The following is a 26099-nucleotide window of genomic DNA, read 5'->3' as shown; positions in this document are numbered from 1 at the left end:
TCCATTGCAATGAGGAATCATGAAGACATGCACGGAAAAAATATAAAATTATTTTTTACTGCGGCAAGAGTAATTTCTAATGGGAGAAAATCGAATGGCGGATCATACTCATAGCCGCACTCAAAATGTGCCCGTTGAACAGTTGAATAGTTATTGGTAGCATGCACGGAGAGAAATATTCACTTGTAATACCACAAGAGCTTCAAAGTTATCGGGTGTTTTCCGATTCCGAGAATTCACAGCTATCAAGAAATTTGAGGTGTCTTATTCTTAATTCATTGAAAATTTGGCGCTGAATATTCATGTTGGGATTGAAAATTCACATACGTTTGGAAATTCCAATTTTCTTGCTACTAAAAAATTTTAAATTTTTTCGTAACAGTGTTCTAGGTCCTTTTCTCTATACTTCACCCTCATTCATCCCGAAATAGTTAGAATAAAAAATTAAAAAATCAATGGAAACTGTAGATTTTAGTTCAATTATTCCATAAAAATTCATAGAAATGAAGAAAATTGGGGTCAATATATTCTTGAATCGTCAATTAATTCAAAATTCAGCCTAATTTGGTACTGAATATTTTTATTTCGATTGAATATTCAAGTAGGTTTGAGCATCCACATCTTGCTGATAAAAAATTTCCAATTCTATTGAGTTTTCAGTGAAATTTCACGACTTTTTCCTCTAAAAACTAATTTAATGTCGGTCTCCTGAAAATTAGTAGCAAACTGTCCACGAAATTTCAATTATTCAATTATTTTCCAACACCGGATGGTGTGGGCTGACCGAATAAATTGTAGATTCAAGCGGTAGGATGTAATAAATCGGAAGAATAACTTAAGAATTCATCCTTGTCAGCGTACTTTCAGCCCGAAAGCTCATAGATATCTCTCCTTCGGTAAAAATCACGTTTCACTTCAATGCAATTTCAATAATTAAAGGGGAATATCACCTGTTGCCTCTCACTTCTTCCGCAAAATCTCCGTAAAAATTCCCAAAATAACAGAATTTCATGTTTCTCTGAAAATTCAAGTGAAGTCCCAATTGTTTAGCGACAGGAATTCGGAAATGCCACAATTTACATGAATTTTCAAGTGAAAATGGATATTCACTGTCAAATTCCCTTGAATTTTTGAAGAAATTATTTGAAAATTCAGAGGAATCTGGAATTCATGGAGAGATTTCTCTGAATTTTCCTGATTTTTCATTAATTTTCCGGAATAATTAACCTGAAATTTACAGTTCCCACGGATTTTTAAAATTCCAGAATTTTAAGCAGCATAAAGACGAGAATTCCTCAATTAATTTGAATTTCCAACCTAATATGAATATTCAGTGCCAAATTACAATATGAATATTCCCCCCCCCCCTAAATCGCAATCAGTGTCCTGAAAATTCAAGAACACATATACCGGAATTTCCTGGTTTTCGATTCATTTTCAGCTAAAAATGGACCTGAAATTAACAGTTTTCTTTGGTTTTCCCCGAAATTCTGAATTTTCAATGACGAAATTCCTTGAAATTTCTGTGGTAATTAAATTCGACAAAAATTTCCAAAAAGTGTACCAAAAATTTCAGACAAAAATTTTCACCAGTGCACAACATCGAAAATTCAGATGACACTGTGACTGAAATTTCAAAAAATTTCCAACAGTGTAAAGACTCAGCGGATGGAATCGCCGTTTAATTTCCCGGGATTCATACATCCCCAAGAATTTCCATATAACAGTGAAATCGTCCGTGCAATTGAATAAACCAACGGGCGGTATAAATCAAGAGTTTAATGCTCATTTTACTACTAAAACTTGGATGAATGAGCAATAACGAATGACGAGATGGTGGGAAAATTCTGGACAAAGTTGATTATCCTCAGGGACGGGGATTCACCCGAGAAGCCCGTCGGGTCCTGAGTTCTTCTCAATTAGGACACCAGCAGCATATCCACACGTATACATCCCCGAACTACACAACATTAGTTTGTACATGTGAGGAGTCGGGTAGTTTAGCGCACACGGTGTGCGGTTGTCTCTGCAGAGTCTTTCCTATCTGCGGCTGTCTCCATGGGGTGTACCTCTCTCTCTCTCCCTTTTTATCCCTCTCTCACTCGTTTTATTACTCGCTTTATCTCAGTCTCACGCAGGACAAAAGTTGTGAATTAATTTCAACCGACAAAAAGTACGCATAGTGTAAATGGCACGCGTGGAGAGAAGTTTTACAGCATAGGGTCGATAATCCGCATTCCAAGCCACATAAAGGGAGTAGGGGGAATTTTATACGCAGTATGAGGAGCTCTTCAGTATGCCTCCACTCATCCCACCAATTGACGATTCACGACTTGAGAAATATATCAAGAAAGCCTGCTGAATTCTAGCCCCTCTTTTATTCGTGAAATGCCATTCAGAGGAAGGATTTTACGTACCACCTCGTCGTTCTGGATAATGCGAAATTTTCTCTTATCGATGGGGCCTTTCATCTCAAACTCATCGCTACCACTTTTCTTGGACTCTAAGTGGTACAAGTTGCGGCAATTTTCGTGAAAAATGGCCGTGTCAGTCTTATTTTTTATGGCTGTGGGTGTGACTCAGGTGGAGGGAGAGATGAGGGATAAAGAATATGGGAGGATGAATGTGTGGTGCTTCATGCACTGATAGGCGTCCCCTGGAGATCACGTCAACCTTCGGTACTTTGTGAATGATTACCAGATAACGATGGTTGACAGTTGGGTACACTGGGGGACGTAGAGGCTGGTGCAATCGTTCTGCTGTTTTTTTTAACGGGGATGATAAGTTTTGGGCTGTTGATGGAGCAATTTTTTATCATTTGGAGTTATGGTTGAACAAGTGTTGTTTACAGTTTGGTACAGACCACACTGAAGATTCAACAATTTTCAATTATCAAATTTTTCAATTAATTTGCGTGAGAAAACTTTTCAAGCATTAGTTGTTCATAAATATATAATTGAAATTATTTGAACGGTCGGTTACTTTATTTTTTTAGGCATGAAATTAATTTCTGGCGAACAAATGATTTTTATGGTGGAAAATTGATTGTTTGGCGATTATTTGTGTAAAATGCTGTTCTGCTGTTGTTTTACGGGGATGATGAGTTTTGGGTTGTTGATGCAAGAATTTTTTATCCTTTGGATTGATTGATATCCAAGCATCTTTTGCAGTTTGGTACACACTACACTAGAGATTCAACAATTTTCTATCATCAAATTTGTCTATTAAATTGCGTGAGAAAATTTTGAAAAAAATCATGAATATTCAGCGTTATTGAAATTACATATTGCACACAATTATTCGTTTTTTTAAACATTCGTTGTTCATAGTTGAATTATTGAAATTGTTTATACACCTTGCACCTTATTTCTTTACGCATGAAATCGCTTTATAGTAAAATGATGAATATGAATAAATTTATTACGAGTCCGAACAAATGATTTATATGGTGGAAAATTGATTGTGTATAAATTATTTATAGAAGTGCTCATAATTTTCAAAAATTACACTTTTTAAGTTATTTCGTCAATCTTCCTCCAAAAGTCAACTTTTTAATTTTTAGGCAGATTTTTAAAATGTTTGTTAACGGCTCAATATCGAGATTCAAATTCAGACCTGCTAATTTAAATAATAAAATCATTGTAAAATTTCTAGAAACGTAGGATTATTCTTCACTTCATATTGTTGACTTCATTATTTATCACTTCATCAAATTAGTTCCTGAAATGTTTAGAGAATAAGGCAATTACCTGTCACATTTTGAGTGGCAAATTTGACATCTTTACTAATGACTAATTGAAATGAAATCTCCATGTATGTTTCCATTGACGAATAAATTAGATGAATGCTCCCTGAACCTTTGGTACTTTCAGAATATGAAATTTACATTTTCCATGATCTGTTTCATTAAACTGTGAATTTCCAAATACGAAATACTAATTCTATTATTCTTCGCTATTATTTTTATTCATTTTTCCATAAAATTATGAATTTCGAAAAGTGTACCGGAAATTTCAGCCAAAAACTATAACATTTCCTATTATCCCCTGTAAATCAGGAATTTCATTACATTAAATTCCATTTATGGGTAAAAAATCATGAAGCTGAAGAAAAATATTTGATAATCGGTGGTAAACGGTAACGTTTCCAGTGCCTAGCACTAGACTTTGTCTAAAAAATTTTTCTCCGTACATCCGTATCCTCCGACAACACTAACAAATAAAATCATCAAAATAACTCATCCTTGCAGACATTTTTAATCATTTGCAATACATCCCTGTCTCGTTTATCGCGAAAAAAATGTTCTCCGGTTAAAAAAAAACACGTACAATAATCAGCACGAGGTGGGGTTATACGTTTTCCTCCTCGTGACGAGTAAAAAGATTGAATAAATTGCGGAGTGAAATATATCCGCAGTTGTATCAGGCAAGGAGAGACAAGAGAGGTGAAATTTCTGCCATCCCCGTTTGACTCAGTATATCTTGTCCCAAGCGCCATGGGTATTTATTTCTATTTGCCGTCGCTCTCGCCGTTTAGAAGGGGCAATGTGTGTGCCCTGTTTGTGCGGTGGATATATCCATTGGTATATAGTACACTCGGGTCTGATGGATGGGTGGATTTGGTAAAAGCGCCACAACAACTCGGGGTAGTATACAACGATGCCACTGGTATACTGGCTCGTTATATCGATGCCATCGATCCTATATGGTACACGGTGGGGCGTTTGTTGTATTAGGAGAGTTTGGGGAGGATCAGTAGAATATTTTCCGACGTTTTCGGGGGAATCTCAAGTGGTGTGGGCTGATGGAATCATTCAATTTGCCGGGAGACGGAGGAAGCCATTCTGGAGGCAAATAGTAGATTGTAGTCAATCAAATTCCATTTTTTTTTTTTTTTTTTTTTTTTTTTTNTCCGCAGTTGTATCAGGCAAGGAGAGACAAGAGAGGTGAAATTTCTGCCATCCCCGTTTGACTCAGTATATCTTGTCCCAAGCGCCATGGGTATTTATTTCTATTTGCCGTCGCTCTCGCCGTTTAGAAGGGGCAATGTGTGTGCCCTGTTTGTGCGGTGGATATATCCATTGGTATATAGTACACTCGGGGCTGATGGATGGGTGGATTTGGTAAAAGCGCCACAACAACTCGGGGTAGTATACAACGATGCCACTGGTATACTGGCTCGTTATATCGATGCCATCGATCCTATATGGTACACGGTGGGGCGTTTGTTGTATTAGGAGAGTTTGGGGAGGATCAGTAGAATATTTTCCGACGTTTTCGGGGGAATCTCAAGTGGTGTGGGCTGATGGAATCATTCAATTTGCCGGGAGACGGAGGAAGCCATTCTGGAGGCAAATAGTAGATTGTAGTCAATCAAATTCCATTTTGTGGTGCATAATGTCATTATGGCGGAGAGAATAGGGGAATACCGGCACTTACGACTTTGTTTAAATTCAGGATATCCAAGTACTTTGGCTATTTTTTTTTACAAGTAAAATCAGATGGATTTTACTTTTTATTTTTAGAAGAGTAACATGACATTCGGCTGAGGATGAGAATAATCAGGAAAGTTCACAGTTGACTAAAATTCAATGCAATTCCAAACTTTTTAGCAGCAAGAAGACGAGAATTCGCCAACTCATTTCCATTGTCAGTGAATGGAAAACAGGTGTATTCCGTATTGAATTATGTTGGGTTTCCAGTTAATTGAAAATTCAAGAATATATTTACGTGAATTGGTGTTATTTCTATGCATTTTTCTGGAATAATTGAACTCAAGTTTACAGTTTCCATTGAATTTTTCATCAAATTATGAATTTCAATTAATATCAGTTGATAAAACATGCTAGAAGTGTAGCAGGAAGACAAGGATTCCCCTTCCTTCAATTTTCAATTAGGGATAGGCGATGTTTTTAAAAACATCGATGTTGTGAATCGATTTTTATAATTAGTTCATAATTCATAATAATTCATTTTGAAAACCAATTTTCTTTCAAGAGGACTTTTTTTCAACTGCAAAATTTCTCAGCAACAAATGACTTCCGATATCTTTTGCTGAATTACCTATTATAACAAAATGTGAAACTTGACTGTTAGAAAAAAAGGCGAAATCTCATGGAATTCCAAAACACGAACATTACGTATCAAATTATGTTGGTTTCCAGTTAATCGAAAATTCAAGAATATATTTACGTGAATTTGTGTTATTTCTATGCATTTTCATGGAATAATTGAACTCAAATGTACTGTTTCCATTGAGTTTTCCATCAAATTATGAATTGTTATTCATAATTCCTTCAATTTCCAATCAAAACCTGAACATGTAGAAAATTCCCGAATAAATTACCCTGAATTTCCTTGATTTCTATCGACTCACGTAATAATTGAAGTGAAATAACCATTTCCATCAACTTCGTCATGAAAATGTGAACTTTCAATTATGGAAATCCTTGAAATTTCAGCGGAACCGTCACTTGACAGAAATTTCAAAAAAGTGAACCGTAAAGTTCAGCCAAAACTTTCATCAACCATCTTTGCCCTGCTACGGTTCACCACTTCATCAATTAACTATGAATTACAACCATTCCCCCATCTCCCAAACTGACTGAAATTAATTAACTAGACAACCAACTATCGTCCAATTAATTACTGCACTCCTCCCTAAGCCTATGAAATTATTCATTCATGACAATTTTCGTATATTTTCGGTTTAATACCCCCGGATTACCTAAGTAACGTGGAGTAAACGTTAAGTAGCTCATTCAGCGTGTTGTCGGAATACATTATACAGGAAGCACTAGTTGAGGAGTCGGAGTGCTCGTGCCTCCTACTCACTAGGCCTTTTAATTTTGACTTGCAGTTTGCGTTTATTTTTTTCTTTTCCACTCGTTTTTTCGCCTCGATCACTCTGCATGCGTAATGTAAATTCACCCCTCGTCGAGCCACTGAAAAGTGGAAAAATACTGTCTGTACCTGCACCAAAGTATTTTTTCAATGTTTTTTCCCTTTGTATTCATTAAAAAATTTTCGCCTTCTATTTTATTTTCTGTGGAGGCTGTACAGTGGGTAATGCTGTTTTGTTTGGAAAATTGAAAAGAGGATTTCATGCATATCAACGCTTTGACGCACCCTCTCCCGCGTCTTTGTTGTGCAATCCGCGATGGATGGCGTTGAGAATCGAAGAGACGAAAGTCCCCTGGCATTAGCGCACCACTTGCGCCCTTTAGGTTCTCTCGATGCGGGACATAATGGGAAAATTTATGAATACAACCAACTGTTGTCGGGCGGAGTATTGGAATCCCCAGTTGATATTCAGCGGTGCGTTTATTGGTGAATATACTCACCAACAGATGAACGGAATCGATTCAAGGGAGATAATGGCGAGGTAATAATGAGGTTTCCATTATCGAGTAAAATGTTTCAGCAATTGATGGGGATAATAGGACGGACTGTTTTTCTATTACTGTTCGAGGGTCTATGCATTCCAGTTTATTATCAATTGTCATGATTATGTTGAGGATATTGAAGTGCGTTTTATGCACGGAGAGAAATGTTCAGTAACAATTCCGGAACTCACAATTCGCTGACCGATTATGGAATCGATTCAGAAAATTTAAGTGACGGTATAGTAATTTTTGACAGGAGATTCAGATGAAAATTACGGAACGCGCTGGAAAAATTCCGTGACAGTTCCGTAAAATTTTCTACAACCACATTTCGCTCCGGAATTACGGAAAGGATACGTACTTTTTATTGAACATTTCTCTCCGTATGGTACACTGTTAAAAAGTTTAGTCTGACTTTTCCACGGCAAATTTCAAAAAATTTTAGTGTGTTCAAGTTCCAGTGAAATGTCAGGAAATCGTGTCATTGAAAAATCTAATACTCCATTGGTTTTCTGTTCAAATGATCTGGAAATCAATAAAATACTTGATTTTTCAGTTCACTCTGTGAAAATTCATAAAAATCAGGAAAATTAAGGGAAACATTGAAAAATCATGTAATTTTGTATCTGAATATTCATGTTCCACTGAAAATTCAATCAAGTTGTGAAATTTCCATCTCACTCGCACTGAAAACTCATGAATTTCCGTGAATTCGACTTAAAACTTGAAATTCCATAACCATTTTTTCCCTAAATCCGATTCGGACAGACTAGTAATCCGAATTTTATGGACAAATGACTAGCAATTTTTGACACTGCTGATACGTTCACCTTGTGCCAGAAAGTGCCTTTTCGTTTACTCGTAAACGAAAAGTAAATGAAGTCTTTTCGTCCACTTGTAAACGAAAAGGAACAGTTCGACCACTCGTTGAACATGACATCACTGTCAAAAAATATTGTTCAACACATGTGAAACGGCAATTTTCAACTCGTGTGATTGGCAGCCCTCGGCTTCGCCTTCGTCTCACTCGTATTGAAATATATTATTTCAGGAGAGCGATTGCATGCGATTTAGGGGGAAAACTGTAAAATGCCAGAGTTCACTGAAACTTGAATGGAGTATTGCCAATTTTTGAGTAGCAGGATTGAAAACATGAATATTCAATACCAAATTACGTTAAATTTTCAAATAATAACTTTTATCAAATATTTCCGTTCGTTTTTCCATAGAATTGTGAATTTTCAATTACAAAATTCTTTGAAATTTCAGAATTCACTGAAAACTCAATGGAATTCCAATTTTTTTAGCAGTATTAAGGCTAGAATTTCTCAACTTATTTGAATTTTCCAGGAAAGCATGGATATGTAATGCCAAAAATACTTGAATTAGCAATAAATTATAATTGAAAAATTATTATTATTCTTGATTTTTCAATAAATTGAAAATTTAAGAATATATTTACCGGAATTTTCCCGAATAATAGAAACTGATATTCAAAGTTCTCATTGAAAAAGGCAATATTCAATAATAATGCCAATAATCCATGAAACTGAAACTCGCGAAAGACTCACTTTGCGCTGAGAGCAAAATTTCCTAATATGTAGACCATATTTACTTAAATCTCAGAAAATTTGCGCTTCATGGAGCTCTCATAAATTCTCATTTATTACTATCGTTCCGCGGTACATCATGAATATATTACATATCGATAAATTGGAAGTGCATGAAAACAAAATCATGAAAGTAATAAATACTGGAAGATTATGAAATGAAATTTCAAGTTTTAGATATAATTCGAGGAAATTCATGTGTTTTTAGTGGGAGTGAGACGGAAATTCCACGACTTGACTGAATTTTCAATAGAACATGAATATTCAGAAATAAAATGCCATGAATTTGCAATTTTTCGTTGAATTTGTCTGATTTTTCCGAATTTTCATGGAATAATTGACCTGAAAAATCAAGTATTTGATTGATTTTCAGATCATTCAACCAGAAAATCAATGAGATATTTGATTCTATTACAACATTTCCTGAAATGTCAGTGAAAATTAAACGTGACACAAATTTAGGGGATTTGACGCGGAAAATTGAGACGAAAATTTATAACGGTCTAAATTGAATCTTTCGCTGGCAAATATCACGCTAGTTTCAGCTTCATCAATAATCCCCAGACATCCTTAACGATCAACGGACCACTGCAATTGGACAATTACCTTGCGCAGCATTTCCTCGAGGGACTCCATGTCGAGGGTAGAGTTGTTGTTCTCGGTTTGTACGGGTTGCACCATTTGTTGATGTTTCGGGTATGACCCGCTTTTAATGCTGAAACTGGACTCCGTCACAACGTAAACAAACAAAACCGAACTCCGATAGTGCAGGTTGACGACCCAACCTCTTCGCTCACTCGAATGGACGTAAATAGTTGGGGAGAACCCGGTGGATTGATTCGCGCGTCGATTTACGAACACGAGGGTTAATGGTCTCTTATTTTTTTTTTCGGGTCGCCACTCGCTCGATTTCTCAGACCCTTACGCGTAACCTACATTCGACCCTTCGACTATCCATCACACGATCAATCGGAAATTACGGCTACCCACTTCACATTTTTTTTCTAGAAACAAATTTATAATCGTTAGAATACAGAGGGGAAAATATTTCAGACGCACAATATTGACATTAATATTAGAAAATATTGGAGATTGTTTTCGGTTTAAAAATAATTCTTTTTGTTTTCAAAACGATTCTTTTTTCAACTTGAGGTTTAATGTAGAGAATTTTCAAAAACTTATTGCGCAAAACAATTCGTATCCTCTTTCATTCAGGTTAGAATGTCTCTACACTGTTAAAAAATTACTCCTGAAATTACAAGTAAAAAATCTTGAAGTTTTTGAGATTCACTCATTCACACAACATTTTCATGGACTTTGTTATTGAAAAATCAGTTCATTTCTGGAGTATTCAATGGAATTGCAATTTTCAGGTTCACATGATGATGAAAATTGTTAAATAATGTGAAAATTCAGTTGAATATGATGTTTAATTTCCGCAATGAATTTAAAACGAGGGATTACACATTCCATAATTGAGTGACACCATGCTTTCGAAAGGAATTCGATTTCGCGTGATTTCAGCGGTGATTTCAGTCATTTCGGAAAAAGTGATTCAACGATTTCGAATGATTTCATTAATTCGAAATCCGTGATTTCAGAAAAATTAAGTTAATAAATAATAGAGGTAGGGCAAAACGGGTTGTGTCAAATTAAGAAAAGCAAAGCTGGCAATAACAACTGGTAAATAATAACAAATTCGTCTGATTCCACTCCGCCAATTTTGAACTATATTATAATGACAATGAAAAGCGGTCCATTTTACCACACGGAGAGAAATTTTCTAGAAATATTCTTGTATGAGTACCGAAAAAAATCACAATCCACCGGTTGTGCAAAATTCTAGTGCTGTTAAAGTAAAATTTTTCAGAATTTCTGGTAAAATTTCTGGGGATTTCTTTTACCGTGCTAGCACTAGAATTTTTCTAAAAAAAATTCTCTCCGTGCATTTTACTATGGCAGTGCGTACGGCATTTTATTTTATTATTGGCAGGCGTGTCAATATCAAAATCACGAATTACTTGCATGGTTCGCACAACACGCCAGTGCGCCACTCATTTCAGTGATTTCAGACGATTTCACGTGATTACGGAGATGAGAGCTGAAATAACTTAATTTAAGTGATTTCGGAATGATTTCATGCCAGAGTGGCGCCGTGATTTCGAGAGTGAGTAGCCCCTCGATTTGAAAATTCTAGACATTATTGAAATGTCAGTGACAATCTAACATGAGAAATCAAATTATCCTGCACGGAGAGAAATTTTCTAGAAAAATTCTAGTACGAGTACTGCAAACAATCACAATCCACCGGTTGTGAAAAATTCTAGTGCTGTTAAGGTAAAATTTCTTGATATTTCTGGTAAAATTTCTGGGGATTTCTGTGAAAATTTCACAGAAATACGGGGAAAAATTCACATTTTCCCCAATAAAATTTCTAGTGCCGACACTGAAATTTTTTCCTGGCCGTCACTTTGCGCCTCTTTTCCCGTGCTAGCACTAGAATTTTTCTAAAAAAATTCTCTCCGTGTGAATTTTCAACTTGAATGAGAAATTCCATGAACGATTTAATCTTAAATTGAATTCAAATTCACAACATTGAGAATTCAAGTGGAACTATTGCTTAATTGTCAAAAAAACTTCAACAGTGTATCTTATCATTGACATCACCCACAGCTTCTTAAACCAGAAGAATTGCGCCTCCCATTTCACTCCTCTCTGTGAATACCCAATACCCCCTCCCCCCCCCTTGAAAAACCCCCAACAAAAATGATAATTTATCAGTGAGAAAATCGCGTATGAGAAATGGGAAAAGGAGAGAAATTCGCCAGGATTTGTCCTGAAAAATAATACCAGTGGCTGAGAAAACGATGAGATCGCGTGTCCCCCGCCGATAAATAAAGACCTTTCCCTGTGAGATCGAACTAAAGCCAAAAAAAAGCCGAACGATTCAAAAGAAAAGAGAGATCGTACGCGGAAAAAGAAGGAAAGGGAAGAGGTCAGAATCAGAAGACACGAAACATAGGATGTGAGAGGGAAAACGAGGAGAGATAGTTGGCGGAGGGCGAGCGTATGGCCCTCCTCGGATGATATATCTTTCATTTTAACAGGGCGACTATTTTAACCTGCTCGGGTATAAATTACATGTCGCCTGAGACGCTGCGATTCTCCTCTTTTTAGTCTCAAATAAAACGAAAAAACACCAACGACTTTCCAACTTTTCGTATACTGAAGCCGGCCACTTCTTGTGTTCAAACCATCGAGCAAAGTATATCGTTTGGAGGTAACAGTATGGAATAGCGGGATAAAGAAGAACAAAGTGACAAGTTGCGAGGGATAAAAAAAATCAAACTGAAGTGGGTGGAAAGGGGGTGGTGCAAACGAGAATGAAGAAGATCGTGAAGAGGACATGGAGAGGAAAATGTGGTAGAAATTATCCTGACGCGGATTGTAATCTGCACCTGGAGAAATGGTTGATTCGAATTGATGGGGTTATTCAAACTGAACTTTATTTGCACAAATTGTGCAATTTGTTTACCAATTTTCCATTAGCGAATAAAATGTTTCAGCAATTGATGGGGATAATAGGACGGACTGTTTTTCTATTACTGTTCGAGGGTCTATGCATTCCAGTTTATTATCAATTGTCATGATAATGTTGAGGATATTGAAGTGCATTTTATGCACGGAGAGAAGTGTGCAGTAAAAATTACGGAACTCGACTACGGAATCGACTCAGAAAATTTAAGCGACGCTATTGTAATTTTTCAGAGGAGATTCAAGTAAAAATTACGGAACGCTCTGGAAAAATTCCGTGACACTTCCGCAATATTTCCTACAACCACATTGCGCCCCGGAATTACGAAAAATATACGTAATTTTTATTGAATATTTCTCTCCGTGCAGGTTTACGTATATATGGACGTCCGCATGAAAAGGTACCACTTTGTCGATATGGAGTTGTGTATACTCTGATAATATTTATAACCTTCCGCACATTTTGATTCCAAAATGATCCTCATAGGGTCAAAAATGACGTCGCCGGAGCAGATGAAAAAACACTTTAACATGAGTGTAAATGGGAGATGCTAAAACAAAAACCTGAATATCTTGAAAACTAGAATCGACAAAGTGGTCCCGTTTTATGCGGACGTCCACATATACTTGATTCTGGTATAAAATATACTCAATTCAAGTAATTTTTTCCATACGCTACATCAGCTTCATTTTCCCCACTGAATTAAAAACCATCTCGAAAAGATAAAATCACGAGTCTCACCGAAAAGGATAAGAGGAAGACTATTTCGGTGTGCCCATACAGTATTTTTATTCCCCGAATGGATGCCGAGTCTTTGGAGTGTCGGTGTAATGACGAAAAAGAAATGTATTTCCTGCGCGGGCGAATGTCGTCGACATCGTCGTCTGATGAGGATAAAGGGGAATGGCGCGACTCCTCCATCCGCGTAACGACTCTAAGACGATACAAAAATGAGAGCCATAGTATAGAGTGTGTCTCCAAGGCTATTTTAAAATCCAATTGAGTCAAAGTTGAGTGGAGGAGAAATAAAAATAAAACTCTCTCTCCCTAAAAAAAAATAATAAAACAGAATGGGGGGAAAAAGCGATGATGAGATGTGCAGCGATGCGCAACGTCAAACACGAATTGGATTAATCGAGATTTACTCAACGGCTCTGGACATGTGAACTATCGCGCCGAGCTTTTGTTCTTAAATGCCTGCCCATCGCATTTACAGAACGGTGAAGCCTCGCAAAAGCTTTTCGCGATGAAACTCCACTGGACAGAGGACATGGAAAAAAGAGAAGAGTTTTTGAATAAAACGAGCCGAGGGGAAAGGGCCGATAGTCGAGGATGGACGGATCCCCGTGGGTTCGTGTCGACAGCAAAGGCAATTTCGCTTGGCTTTGATAGACCGTTGTGGATCATCGTTCCACTCTCATTCCCGCCCCTGTCATTCCCACCTGTCGATTATAACTCGGGTGTACTCAATACCTACAGTAACATACGATACTTTATGTGTCTCGACCGCAATCAATAGTGTCACTGAAAAACATTTCACTATGATTGAGAGTTTTAATATCCGGGAATTGTTGTTATTTACGGATGTCAATAAATTCTTGTACTATTTGATTTTCCCCCTCTGCATTCTCATTCATTTGATTTCCCCACTTCCATTCTATCGTGCTCTCGTATCAATTGAACAAAATAATTTAAGGAATAACTGATTATTTACAGAGATCTGTGATTTCGAATTGTTTTTTTAAATTTTTTTCTTCTATTTTCACTTAATACGGTGTGTTTACAAGTATTCCACAGGGACAAATGTACACACTGCACCCGATTGCGGCGGCACGATTACTGGAGTCATTGGTAACGCGTGTCTCTGGCGCGGGCTTCTTCCGAGTCTAGACGTCGGTAACGCGCGCGCATGTCTCGAGACACGAAAATACGCGCCCCCGCGCTACCAGTGTCGCGCGCACACGTACATCTTCCTTTTCCTTTTCACCATTTGCTCTCTATCTCGCTGTGTATAGGCTCCCTTCCCCCTCGCGACCCCTTCCGGCTCTTACCGCTGGTACTTCTCTCTGTACAGCGTGCACTTATCGTTTTTTGTTTGGTCAGGGAGAGCGCGAGAGACTGCATAGAGCGTAGTGAACCACCGGGGGGATGGGTCAGTTTTGTGCATGTAAAGCAATCAAGCTTTGGATTCAACCACTTGCGAATGGAATAATTAATTCCGTTGGGTGGAATACTGATTATGACCTTTGTGAGGGTTTTCAGGTGTGATAATCTTGTGTTTCATCCGGAAATTTTCACTCATTTCATCCGCTTTTTTGGGATAATTGTTGTTGGGAAATTGGGGAGAGGGGGAAATGCTGCATTTAATGATCGATTTTGGGAATTTTTGATCATCAGATTTAATTAACAAGTCACGGATTAGAAAGCTTTTGGGCAAAATTTGTAAGAGTTGGTCATTTGGGGGTAACATGGACCCATTTTAACTTTTTTGCAATTTTTATGACTGAAAAAATAATTGATCAATTAAGTTCAATCTAGGCTCATTACAGACGAGAAGAATTGCAGTTTTCATAGAATAAAATTATTTTATTTCATCACAAACTCAATGAGTTATTGAGATTTTAAATAGTTGTAAGTGTCCATTTTGCTCCACTCACTACTAATTCATTCTACACTGAATGGATTTTCTTCAATATTTCTTTTGTGTGGAGAAACATTGTTCTATTTTAGGTGAGAAACATCAATATTCACAAACAAGGTACACAGAATTTTCAATTCATTGACAATCCGAGTTTATATTCACCTGAATTTTCCTGATTTCTACTAGTTTTTATCAAGTATTTTAATTGGAATTGACAGTTTCCATCGATTTTTTATCAAATGATGGATTTTCAATGATGAGATCCCTCGGTATTTCATCCGAAATTCAACGAAAGACAATTTATTTTGCAGCACTTCATTGATTATTACAATATATTGTAAACAATAGAGTAAAGACCGGTCGTTTAATGAAGTTGAGAATTTCCCGCAAATTTCTAATTTGTCTTTTTTTCCAATTCTTTGTGAAATCCAAACATCATATTTTTATGCTCCGTCCATTGGCTTCTATTTCTCCAGCTACAGAGCCATAAATATATGGAAATTTATGGACAATTCGGTGAAAGGAAGATATTGAGCTTTTCTGATGTGAGAGTCTAAGCGAATTCCCGGATTGTCTATTGATTTCTGTAATTCTTTCACCACACTATCGCACATGCCGTGAATTTCACGCAGTGCATTACTATACAGACGTTGTAGGAATAGTTGGACGCATTGAGGAGTTGCATCCTCCCTTACACGTGGAATGACTAATCATTTCGATGATACTTCCGATGTCTGGGCGCGTTGTTAGACAATTATTCGGAGTTTAAATGATTGAAATTTCAGGAAAATCATCATTGAAAACTCAAAATTTTAATTAGACGAATTTTAGAGAAACTGAAATTTTTTTTGTAACAGAAGAAACAACAGATTTCATCATTTCTAATACAAAAACTCATTTTTTCGAATCGTTTTTCATGTGGTTCCGTCTCGGCAACGACGTTGCAGAGTCAAGATACCGAGTGTCAAAAGCATATAGGGGAACTGGTGCCGGTACCGCTCAGCGGGAAACACCGCCCACCCGTATTTCCCAGGATTGACTGAGAAAATTTTTTTGTCTTTTTTATTATGCAAAATTTGATAACAACAAGTAATTTCAATAGAACTTTTCAATTTTCTCCCATGGAAACATCATTTTAAAAACCCAAATCATTTCCTATATACCGAATGCTTAAAATATTTCGACCCCAGAATTAAGATTTTTCAAATTTTCAGTTGGCCCATAATTGAATGGAGTGCGAAATATATGTTCGTTATACATTTCCACATCGATTGCGACCTTTTCGATAGCAAAAAAACATCTACATCAGTTATTATTGGCTATTTCATCAGCCTCCGCGTTTGTGGGTAATTCTGCCCAGAGTTTGTGGGTAATGCCGCCCAGGGTTTCTATAGGGCTGCTAGACTCTGCAGCTAGAGGGCGGTCGAGTGACAGCTCGATTGTTTGGGGTAGTCGGTGGCCACCGGAACGTCGGGTAAATTCAGGATAATTTATTATTATTCACGTGAAATCTTTCTCAAAATGGAGCCAAAGAATGGAAACGAAGGATGAAAATAGGAAAAATTATAACAGTTGGTCTGCATTGCTCAAAGAAGTCATCAAAACAAGGCGGGCGGTATTGGACGCACGCCGGGCGGTATTACCCTCAAAGTTCGATTCCATCGCTCACTGGCCGATGGCAATTGCATTGCATAATTAAATATATTTAATGTTAATAAAAAATCTGTCCTCTTTACATCTTCGAGTAAACACCTCGAAGAACCCATTCTAACCGTTTATGACTCCTTGTAGAGTGCGAGGCTGGAAAAACCGACTCATTTCCCTTAGGTGGGCGGTAAATGCACCACTTCCCCTATTACTACTGAATACATTTTTAGTTATTGATGGGGTTCTTTAACTCTTAAAATTGTCGATTATTGGAGTTTCAATCTTAACGGGTTTTCTGATTTCATTGGTTTCACGGAAGTATTCTGGGATCAGTGAGTGAGATATCATTTATTCAACTGTGAAATTGCATCTGAGTGATTTAGAACACTTGCTAGCATTCTGTACATGCACCAGCTCCCCTAGGGAGGGGCCCTTTGGTTTGACGTCGGAGGTAAAAATTGAAATCATTGAAATTTCAGGAAATTTAATTATCAACTATTATTTTTCTTAGCCCTTGCAATGCTACCAGATGAGTTGATGTAAACAATCATTTCCATTATGCGCATTATGTACTGCGATGTGTTGGAGAAACTTCGTAATGGAGAATTTAGCCAACACTTGTGACTGCTCTGGTCCAATATGCAGTATCCCGGGAAACAGCTCGAGGGCACTGGGGAAAACAAGAGCCTCCCCGACTGAACCAGAAACTTGAAATGTTTGAGCTGTCTAAATATCTGCAACTACCCGTGGTTTAATAAACTTTTACGCATTGTTTCATTCCGACTTTGACGTAATTCAAAATTCCGTCGAAATTCCCCAAAACAACACATTGCATTAAACTTCTGTGCAGCATAGGACATTCGAATAAGCAATCAACCGAAAATTTCAGAATGAATTAAAAAAAAAAACGGCCTTTCCCTTGTGAAAATGCTAAACCACGTTTATTGACACGCCAAACAGTGGCGCAACGGTCATAAATACTGAGCAGTTAGTGATCGTATGGAGCACGTGCTCTTCAGCAAGCCGCGGTGGATACCAAACGCCTCTATAACGGGCTTAATTAATTCTGCAGGCTGATTAACCTACGGGTTTGGCTGGTTACATCAGAACTGAGAGCAACCCCATATCGCGCTCGAGGCAGAGTGCAAGGCACAGCCTGAGTGCAGGATATTGCACTAAAATTCTAGATGGAGTGTGTACACAGGAAACCAGAGATTTATTAAATTAAGAACGTATGGTTTTGATGAAGGGAGAATGCAATTTTCTGTTTCAACAGTTTTCGACTGAAATTGTACACTCCATTTCGCAATTTTTTTAACAAGTGACAGTACTTGTGAAATTTGAGATTCCCCTAATCAATTCGATCATATTCGATTTAATCTGGAGCCTCTACTTGAGTCAAGAGATTTTTTTCGGATGGTGCATTAAGCAGAACACTGTTAAAAAAATTTGGCTGAATTTTCCGCAAAAAGACCTGGAATTCGATTTAAGGTGACAAATTCAATGGAATTTCAAATTTCTCTGAAAATTCAAGTCAAGTTCCAATTTTTTAGCAGCAGGAATCCGGAAATTTCACAATTAACATGAATTTTCACGTGAAAATGAATATTCACTGCTGAATTCCCTTGAATTTTTAAAAGAAATCCCTCAAAATTTAGGGGGTTTTGAAATTCAAGAAGTTTCTCTGAATTTTTGGGATTTTTCATTAATTTTCCTGGAAGAATTAACCTGAAATTTACAGTTTCCATGGATTTTCCATGAATTTATGAATTTTCAATGACAAAATTCTTTGAAATTTCAGTGGAAAACCTGTAACAGTGATTAACAATGTGTTACAAATTTTGTTTATGTAAAATCCTCATAAACCTGAACCATATCCAAAAATTTTCCGATTTCCGCCAGCCGCATGATGACGTCCATCGATGTATCCCCAATATTTTCTCTCTCAATCGACGATTTTTCGTCAAATTCCCGTGAATTATCACACCAGAACGCACAATCCTCCATCGCTTTACTCAACATATAAATCCAGATGACGCAGAGTCACTCCCCCTTGTATTTTTTTTTCCAGTGTTCAAAACATTTTCGAGAATAGCAACGTGCCCCATTAATTCAAGAGGGCCATCATACATCAGGCTTTTGCATGGAACGTTACCTGCATGGCTGACGCTGTAACTAGTGCGCTTATGTGCTTGATCCTCGACACGAGAGAGCAGCCACTGCACAGTGTACGCTGTGCAATGAGCCAATATGCTGCAAATGCCAGATGCTGCGAGGCTTTCACTCAGGGATTGCACATGTGATACGCCCAGAGGCATCGGAATAATGCATCGAACCGAATTTTTACCCAAATTCTCTAGATATTAACACGCTGAGAGATAAAACGAGGGAAAGTCGCAAAAATAATTTTCTGTGCTGTGTGTTTCTCGTGATTTTTCGTGCACGGAGTAGTGATGGCGTCGAGATTACACAATAAAATTGTTGGATAGATGATCACGGTCAGAAAAAACATCGAATGTTTTGGAATCGTCGCTTCTCGAAAAACATGGCATCGGTGCATCTCGTTACGATTTTGGGACACAGAGAAATATTCAATAAAAATTACGTATCTTTTCCGTAATTCCGGAGCGGAATGTGGTTGTAGGAAATTTTACGGACCTGTCACGGAATTTTTTCGCAGCGTTCCGTAATTTTTATTCGAACCTCCTGTGAAAAATTACGATACCGTCACTTAAATTTTCAGAGTCGACTCCGTAATCGGTGAGTGAATTGTGAGTTCCGTAATTTTTACTGAACATTTCTCTCCGTGGAGGACTTATCTTGCCTGGGTCTCAACTTTTTCGTTTTTTTTTATATCGCCGATATATCGGCGATACAAAGATAGAAGAAAACGAAAAAGTCGAGACCCAGGCAAAATAAGTGCTCAAAAAATCGTGGCGAGATGCACCGATCCAATATCTTTCGAGATTGCAACAGTTCCAAAACTTTTGATGTTTTTTCAGGCAGTGATGATCTATCCAAAAAATTTATCGTGTGGTCTCGACGATCGGATATCACTAGCGCGGAGAAAATAAGTGGAGGAGAATGTTTCAGGCACTAGTTTTGCTAATGTGTCTGACGATTTTCCCTTCCATGACTTTTGCGTTCATTCAATAGGACTTCTGATTCGCGATTTACTGTGTCGATGCTTTCAGTATTTTGAGTTATTTTTCTCATCTCTTAACGCGAAAAATTAGATATCTTAAGTTTAGAAATTCTCACCTCACCGGGAAGTCTTCATGTTCAACCCATGAATTCTTCGAGGCATTCTTGTCCCAAGCGATTCGTTCTAAAAAAAAAGATATGTGACTCAAGAAATTAGTTTTGGGATTAGGTCGGTTTTTTCTAGAAGTGCATAACCTGCATTTAGGTGAGATGTATATATGATGCTTGAGGTTGACTTGTTTATGATATTCACTGAGTCGAAGCGTTTAGTATTTTGAGTCATTTTCTCATCTCTTGACACGAAAAATACGATATCTTGAGAATAATTTTCTAGTCGAATATCAGAGCTTTCATTTGAGCCCCATTTGACCCTAAGTTGCCGGACATTTCGCAATCATTTCATTATTTAAACTTTATAGATTTGTATTTGAATACATCGGTATTGAACCGTTAGAAAGTATTTTAAAAGTGTGAAAAAAAATAGAAAGTTGATTTTTGGAGGAAGATTAATGAAATAATTGAAAAATTGCAATTTTTGAAAATTACGAGCATTTTCTATGAATAATTTATAAACAATGAATTTTCCACCACAAAAATCATTGGTTCGGATCGTACCAAATTTATTCATATTCAGAATTTGAGCAGAAATCGATTTCATGCCTAAAACAATAAGGTTTCCAAAAGTTTAAACAATTTCAATTATTTATTTATAAACAACGAATTTTGAAAAAATAAATAATTCTCAGGAAAATGTAATTTGACTAACGCTGAATATTCATGATTTCTCTGAAATTTTTCCTGCGCAATTTAATTGACAAATTTGATAATTGAAAATGGTAATTTCAAAATCTACAGTGTGGTCTGCGCAGAACTGCAAAAGATACTTAGATATCTTTAAGGAAAAACGGAACCCCTGTGTCTGTATGAACTTTTAAAATTGTCTGTTCTCCTGCAATTATTATTTTTTATTTACGAAACTACTTCATTGATTCAACAATGCAATGATCGAGTCGATAAACTAGTTTCATAGATAAAATGTAATAATTGTGGGCGAAATCACAATTCTAAAAGTTCATACAGACAGCGTTAAGAAATTCTCACATGGTCAAGTCATGAACACTGAGGTCTTCTGCCCCCAAGCGATTCGTCCTCAAAAAAGAGATATTTGCCTAAAATATCAAGTAGTTTTTTTCGTATCAATGCATCACCTGGATTGAGGTGCCATCTCTGATGTTTGAGGGTGACTTTTTCATGATATTCACCCCCAACTGGGTCGCATTCAACAGCTGTTGACGACCTACTTCGCGAAGTGTTTCATTACTTGCCCTCAGCATTTTTTTCCACCTCAGAGACACCTCTCATTTCGCCGAGGTCTTCATCTCCATCGGGAAGTGATAAATCCTCGGTGACCCAACTTCGGCACATTCATCACTGTCATAATCAGCGACGCGATGTGAAATGAGCGGGTGAGCTTGGCGGCATTGTCGCTGCTTGAAGATAATTACCAGTTGAGCCCTCGGGCGAGCTTTTACCCACTCTCACACCAGGTCACCCCTTGAGGAGAGTAGCTGAGCTGACAGACATCAGTACATAAACGATAACAGCCATTACCCTCACAATCGATTGCTCACCTAGATTCATCTCCCGAAGAATTTAATGAGAGAATAATGACAGATGCTTTCATTCAGCTAAGATTTTATAAATAGACATGCCCCTGGAAACAGTCACTTGAAATTAACGAGCTTGGACACCGGCGCAAGTACTTCCGGGCACTTGCCTTAAGAGCCCCCAGTACTTTGACTCGTGCACCACTCATCAAAGTAACGAGCTCTAGGAACACCAAACGGATATATATTTGAATCTGTTTTCCTCTTCTTTCGTTCTCATTCCCTTTCACATTTCTCGTGGCTTTTTTCAGATTGCGTTTGTTTGGGATTTGTTTTCTACAAAATTAAGTTTCCACGAACGCAGGTACTTGTTTTTGTTGTTTTTCTACTCAGTTGGTAAGAGCCAGAGAATAAAATAAGACAAAGCTGCTTGGGGTGGAAAATATATCGCCAGTTGGAAGTATTGTTGTACGGCATCAGGTCTACTGAGCACGAGCCTGCGGGCGGTTTGGGCATTTTAGTTCATTTATCAAGTCTAACAATACCTGCTCTCAACTACAGGCACGCCATCCACTTTGATCCATTGTTCCTGGATGAAGCGAAATTTTCTTGATACATTTGATGCTCTCAATTTCATTCAGAAAATTGTCTGGGGATTTTATTGGATGGCACACGGAGAGATTTTTTTTAAATCAATGTCAGGTACATTGATGAACATTTTCCATCAAGAGAGAGTGCCACGGAAATTTCAAGGAAATTTAGTCATCGGAATATGAAAATCCTCTTTTTGAAGAAGAATGTAACGTTTTTTGTCAACAATCTATTCCGTCATGCTTGACCTATGATTATTCCCATCCTAAACTTGAATATTTTATATAATAAGAACATATTTTTAAAAATAAATATACAAGCGTGAGAAAATTTTATATATGTATTTTTAGAAAAAAATATTTGCATTCTATTCATCTTCACTTAAATTCAATTTCTCCATTTTTATTTCGTGGAACTCCATGACCTCAACAATGAAAATAATGATAAAGAAAATCCAACAAGATCAAATGAAGCGGAATGCAGTGGTAAATCGATGAAAAAATAATATCATGTAACCTTTCGATTCCCTTTCGACATCCTATTAGAACTTTCATTATCTCCAAAAATTAATCACTTTTAAAAACAATGTGAACAATGAATTAATAATAGTCATCTGTGATGATAACCTCGCTTAACCTGAAACTTTCCCGGGAAAGGGCGTAGCGCGCGCCCTTTTCCCAGTTTGGTGAAAAAATCCATGGAAACTGTCACTTGCAGTCCAATCATTAAGTTCGGGATTGGTTTTACCTACGTTTTTATCCTCATTAAATAAATAATTCTTTAAATATGAACAATAATTTTAGTGATCCGAATAAAGACTAAAATTAAAAACGAATCATCTATTTCATACAATGAAAACGATTTTATCAAAATAAGTAGAAAAGTGAGCACTGAAGAAAGTTTTATTCAATTCAAATGCGCCATTTCTCTATGTGTATCATCCATTCGAATTTTCAATATAATTCCCAAAGGTGAAAGAAAATCAATTTGAATCCTATCGAAAAACAAATTCCACAGATAGGGATCAGGTTTCAAATTGAAACTGACAGCTGATACTGCCGAGAATATTTTCGGGGTCGTTTTAATTTAATCTTGAGATCGTAGGGAAGAGTGTGAAGCCAACGAGTGAAGGGAGGAAAAAAAAGGAGTGAGGAAAGCGCTGAGAAGATGGCACGATTGAGGGGAATAGTTCGTAGAGTCTGTGCTCACTGACTTCCTTTTTCTTCCCCATCTGACCATGGACTCTTATCACTTCCACCGAATCCTCCAATAGAGAGAAAACCGGAGCAAAAGCTCCCCTATCTCCTCCACTATCATCACTTGCACCCATCAAACATCAGCCTTTTGTAACACTCGAGCCGAACGACTTGTGGGGGAATTATGATTTGCTCCTCCAAACGACAACGAGCTGAATGAAAAAAAAAATATAGACGACAATCAGCGAGATTGGATGGAGTAACATACCCTAAGGAAGTTGAACATTTCTTTGATATTTCTGGATGAAAAGGGAAATGAGAAGACTCGAGAAAAAGGCGCGGAGAGCTCCTCTACCTCTGCATATCCAAGTCTATTTATTCCAATGAGACCAGATATTGCGAGTAGAAAGTCTATTCATTAAAAAAGTACAATGAAAAATCTCATTTGTTGACGTGCAATAAACACACTCGGTTTAAAATGTTGCTTAAAGTTGATAATCAAGGAGAGTAGTGGGGATTTTCACTTCGGAGGCTTTGCAAAACTCCGCCTTGAGCAGTTATTTACAATCACTCCCGTTTTACCACCAGGGGATTCCCCCGGAATCTTGGTAGGGAAAGAGACTTTTTCCCCTCCGAGCAGGTACTTGGAGGGACATTCATAGCCACCAGGAGCCCACTCCTGTGGAAAACCCCAGGATAAAGCGCCAACGGAGTTTTCGTCAAAATACGGGTGGAAAAGGGGTGAGTGTAGAAGCGTTAATAATAATGGGGAAAGTTTTCTACCCGTTGCAAATGTATACACATGTAGACCTAGCCGGTTACCTGTGCAAAGTGCGACTGTAAACCCTTGTTCATACCTCTCTCATGACAAATTGTTCTCATGGGTTTCATTGTTAGTTTCCACTGGTTTAAGAGGGAAATTCTTGGGGAGGTATCGTTAAGCAACTGTTTCAAATCTCAGGAACAATAAGGAGAGGAGATTATGGGTTTTCGTGTAAAACTACAGTTTCTGACATTCTTTGTGTAATGAAAATATCAGGCTTTAATTGTTTGGGGTTCGTTAAGGTTAGTTGAAGGTAATTAAACTTGAATTCATCAATTGAACACAGAAGACAGTGTTTTTTGATCATCAGGGACATTCATTCACTCATTTTTGGGAATGTATCCTCAATTATTAGGAATTCGCGATTGTGAAATTCAGGGTTTTTGTCACCAATACCAGGTGACATGATTTTCATACGTTATAACATCTCAGTAAGTAAATTTTAATATTGTATAATGTTGAAGATTGAGAATATCCCTTTCTTCTCTTTGAGAAGTATGAAAGTAAGAACAAGTAATTGAGGTGTAATATTCTCAATCGAGGATGGCCATCAATATTAAAAAAAATTTTCTTCTCGTATACCCTTTCGGGTCTTTACGATTTGTTCCCTTCCCACCCCCCTCAGCCCCCTGTACCGCATTTGCCGAAGGGCGGGAAAACCTCATTCGAGGGAAAAACCTGCCCTGGTACAGTCATCCTTTTGACGGGACTACCGCTCGGCAGTGAAACTGTGAGATTGGAGCGCTATAAATTTTGACCGCCGGTGCCGGGAAGCGAACCCGGATCATTGGCATACGAGTCTAGCACTCTAACCGCACGGCCACTACCGTCGGTTCATCAATATTATATTTTTTCAATATTAAAAGGATTTGCGACTTACATTGATAAACGTTCGAATATACTCATCAAAATTTAAAAATAATATATCAATAGTTTAAATTTCCGATTGATGATAAATTAAATATTTGATAACTTAGAACTGTAAATTTTTCGTTAAGTGAATATTTCGAATTTCTTAGAAGTGATTATCGATTAACCAAATAATCGGCAATGTTGTTACCTAATAATAGACTGATAAAATAGTTAAAATTTGGATATTTAAATTGATGATTACTCGAATTATTTAAAGGTTAAGAGTGATATTAAATAATTGACGGCTTCAAAATTAAACGGTAATTATGATATATGATCATGGCTATCCGTGTTCTCAATACCCCTTCTATTCAACACCGAGAGAAATATTCAATAAAAATTACGTATCTTTTCCGTAATTCCGGAGCGAAATGTGGTTGTAGGATATTTTACAGAACTGTCACGAAATTTTTCCAGAGCGTTCCGTAACTTTTACCTGAATCTCCTGTGAAAAATTACGATACCCTCACTTAAATATTCTGAGCCGATTCCGTAATCGGTGAGTAAATTGTGAGTTCCGTAATTTTTACTGAATATTCCTCTCCGTGAATTGAATTGGTTCCGTATAGGCAGATGGACGGCTCAGAAATGCGTTTTTCCACTTCCTACACCCTATACAAGATGAATTAAATTAATTTTTTTGGCATTTTCGTTTCTCGCGATTATCTCGGAAACTATGGGAGATAGAGCCTTAAAACCGATTCCATTCGATTCCTGAGTAAATTTGGGTTCCGTATAGGCGGGTGGACGGCTCAGAATAGCGTTTTTCCACTACCTACACCCTATACAAGATGAATTAAATTATTTTTTTTTGGCACTTTGGTGTTTCGCTATTATCTCGGAAACTATGAGAGATAGAGCCTTAAAACCTATTCCATTCGATTCCTGAGGAAATTTGGGTTCCGTATAGGCAGATGGACGGCTCAGAATTGCGTTTTTCCACTTCCTA

General features: G+C 37.3%; 1 protein-coding gene across 8 annotated transcripts in view; it reads right to left on the bottom strand.

The window, feature by feature from the left end:
* LOC107047867 (uncharacterized protein CG43867) overlaps positions 1–26099 on the bottom strand; it is a 77572-nt gene that overhangs the window by 26143 nt on the left and 25330 nt on the right. The window contains exon 1 of one of the 8 annotated variants that reach the window (XM_015270750.1): positions 9601–9637. The exons of the other annotated variants lie outside the window; for them this stretch is intronic. Coding sequence (XP_015126236.1) covers positions 9601–9630 — 30 coding nt within the window. The 5' untranslated portion in view covers positions 9631–9637. Of the gene's footprint in view, positions 1–9600; positions 9638–26099 lie in introns of those variants that run through there. 8 annotated transcript variants of the gene reach the window in all.

The sequence above is a fragment of the Diachasma alloeum genome, unplaced genomic scaffold (genome assembly GCF_001412515.2).
Source record: "Diachasma alloeum isolate Michigan unplaced genomic scaffold, Dall2.0 Dall_scaffold_78908, whole genome shotgun sequence".
NCBI classification, from domain to species: Eukaryota; Metazoa; Arthropoda; class Insecta; order Hymenoptera; family Braconidae; genus Diachasma; species Diachasma alloeum.
Note: the sequence above shows the minus strand (reverse complement) of the source record. Positions and strands in the feature narration are given on the sequence as shown.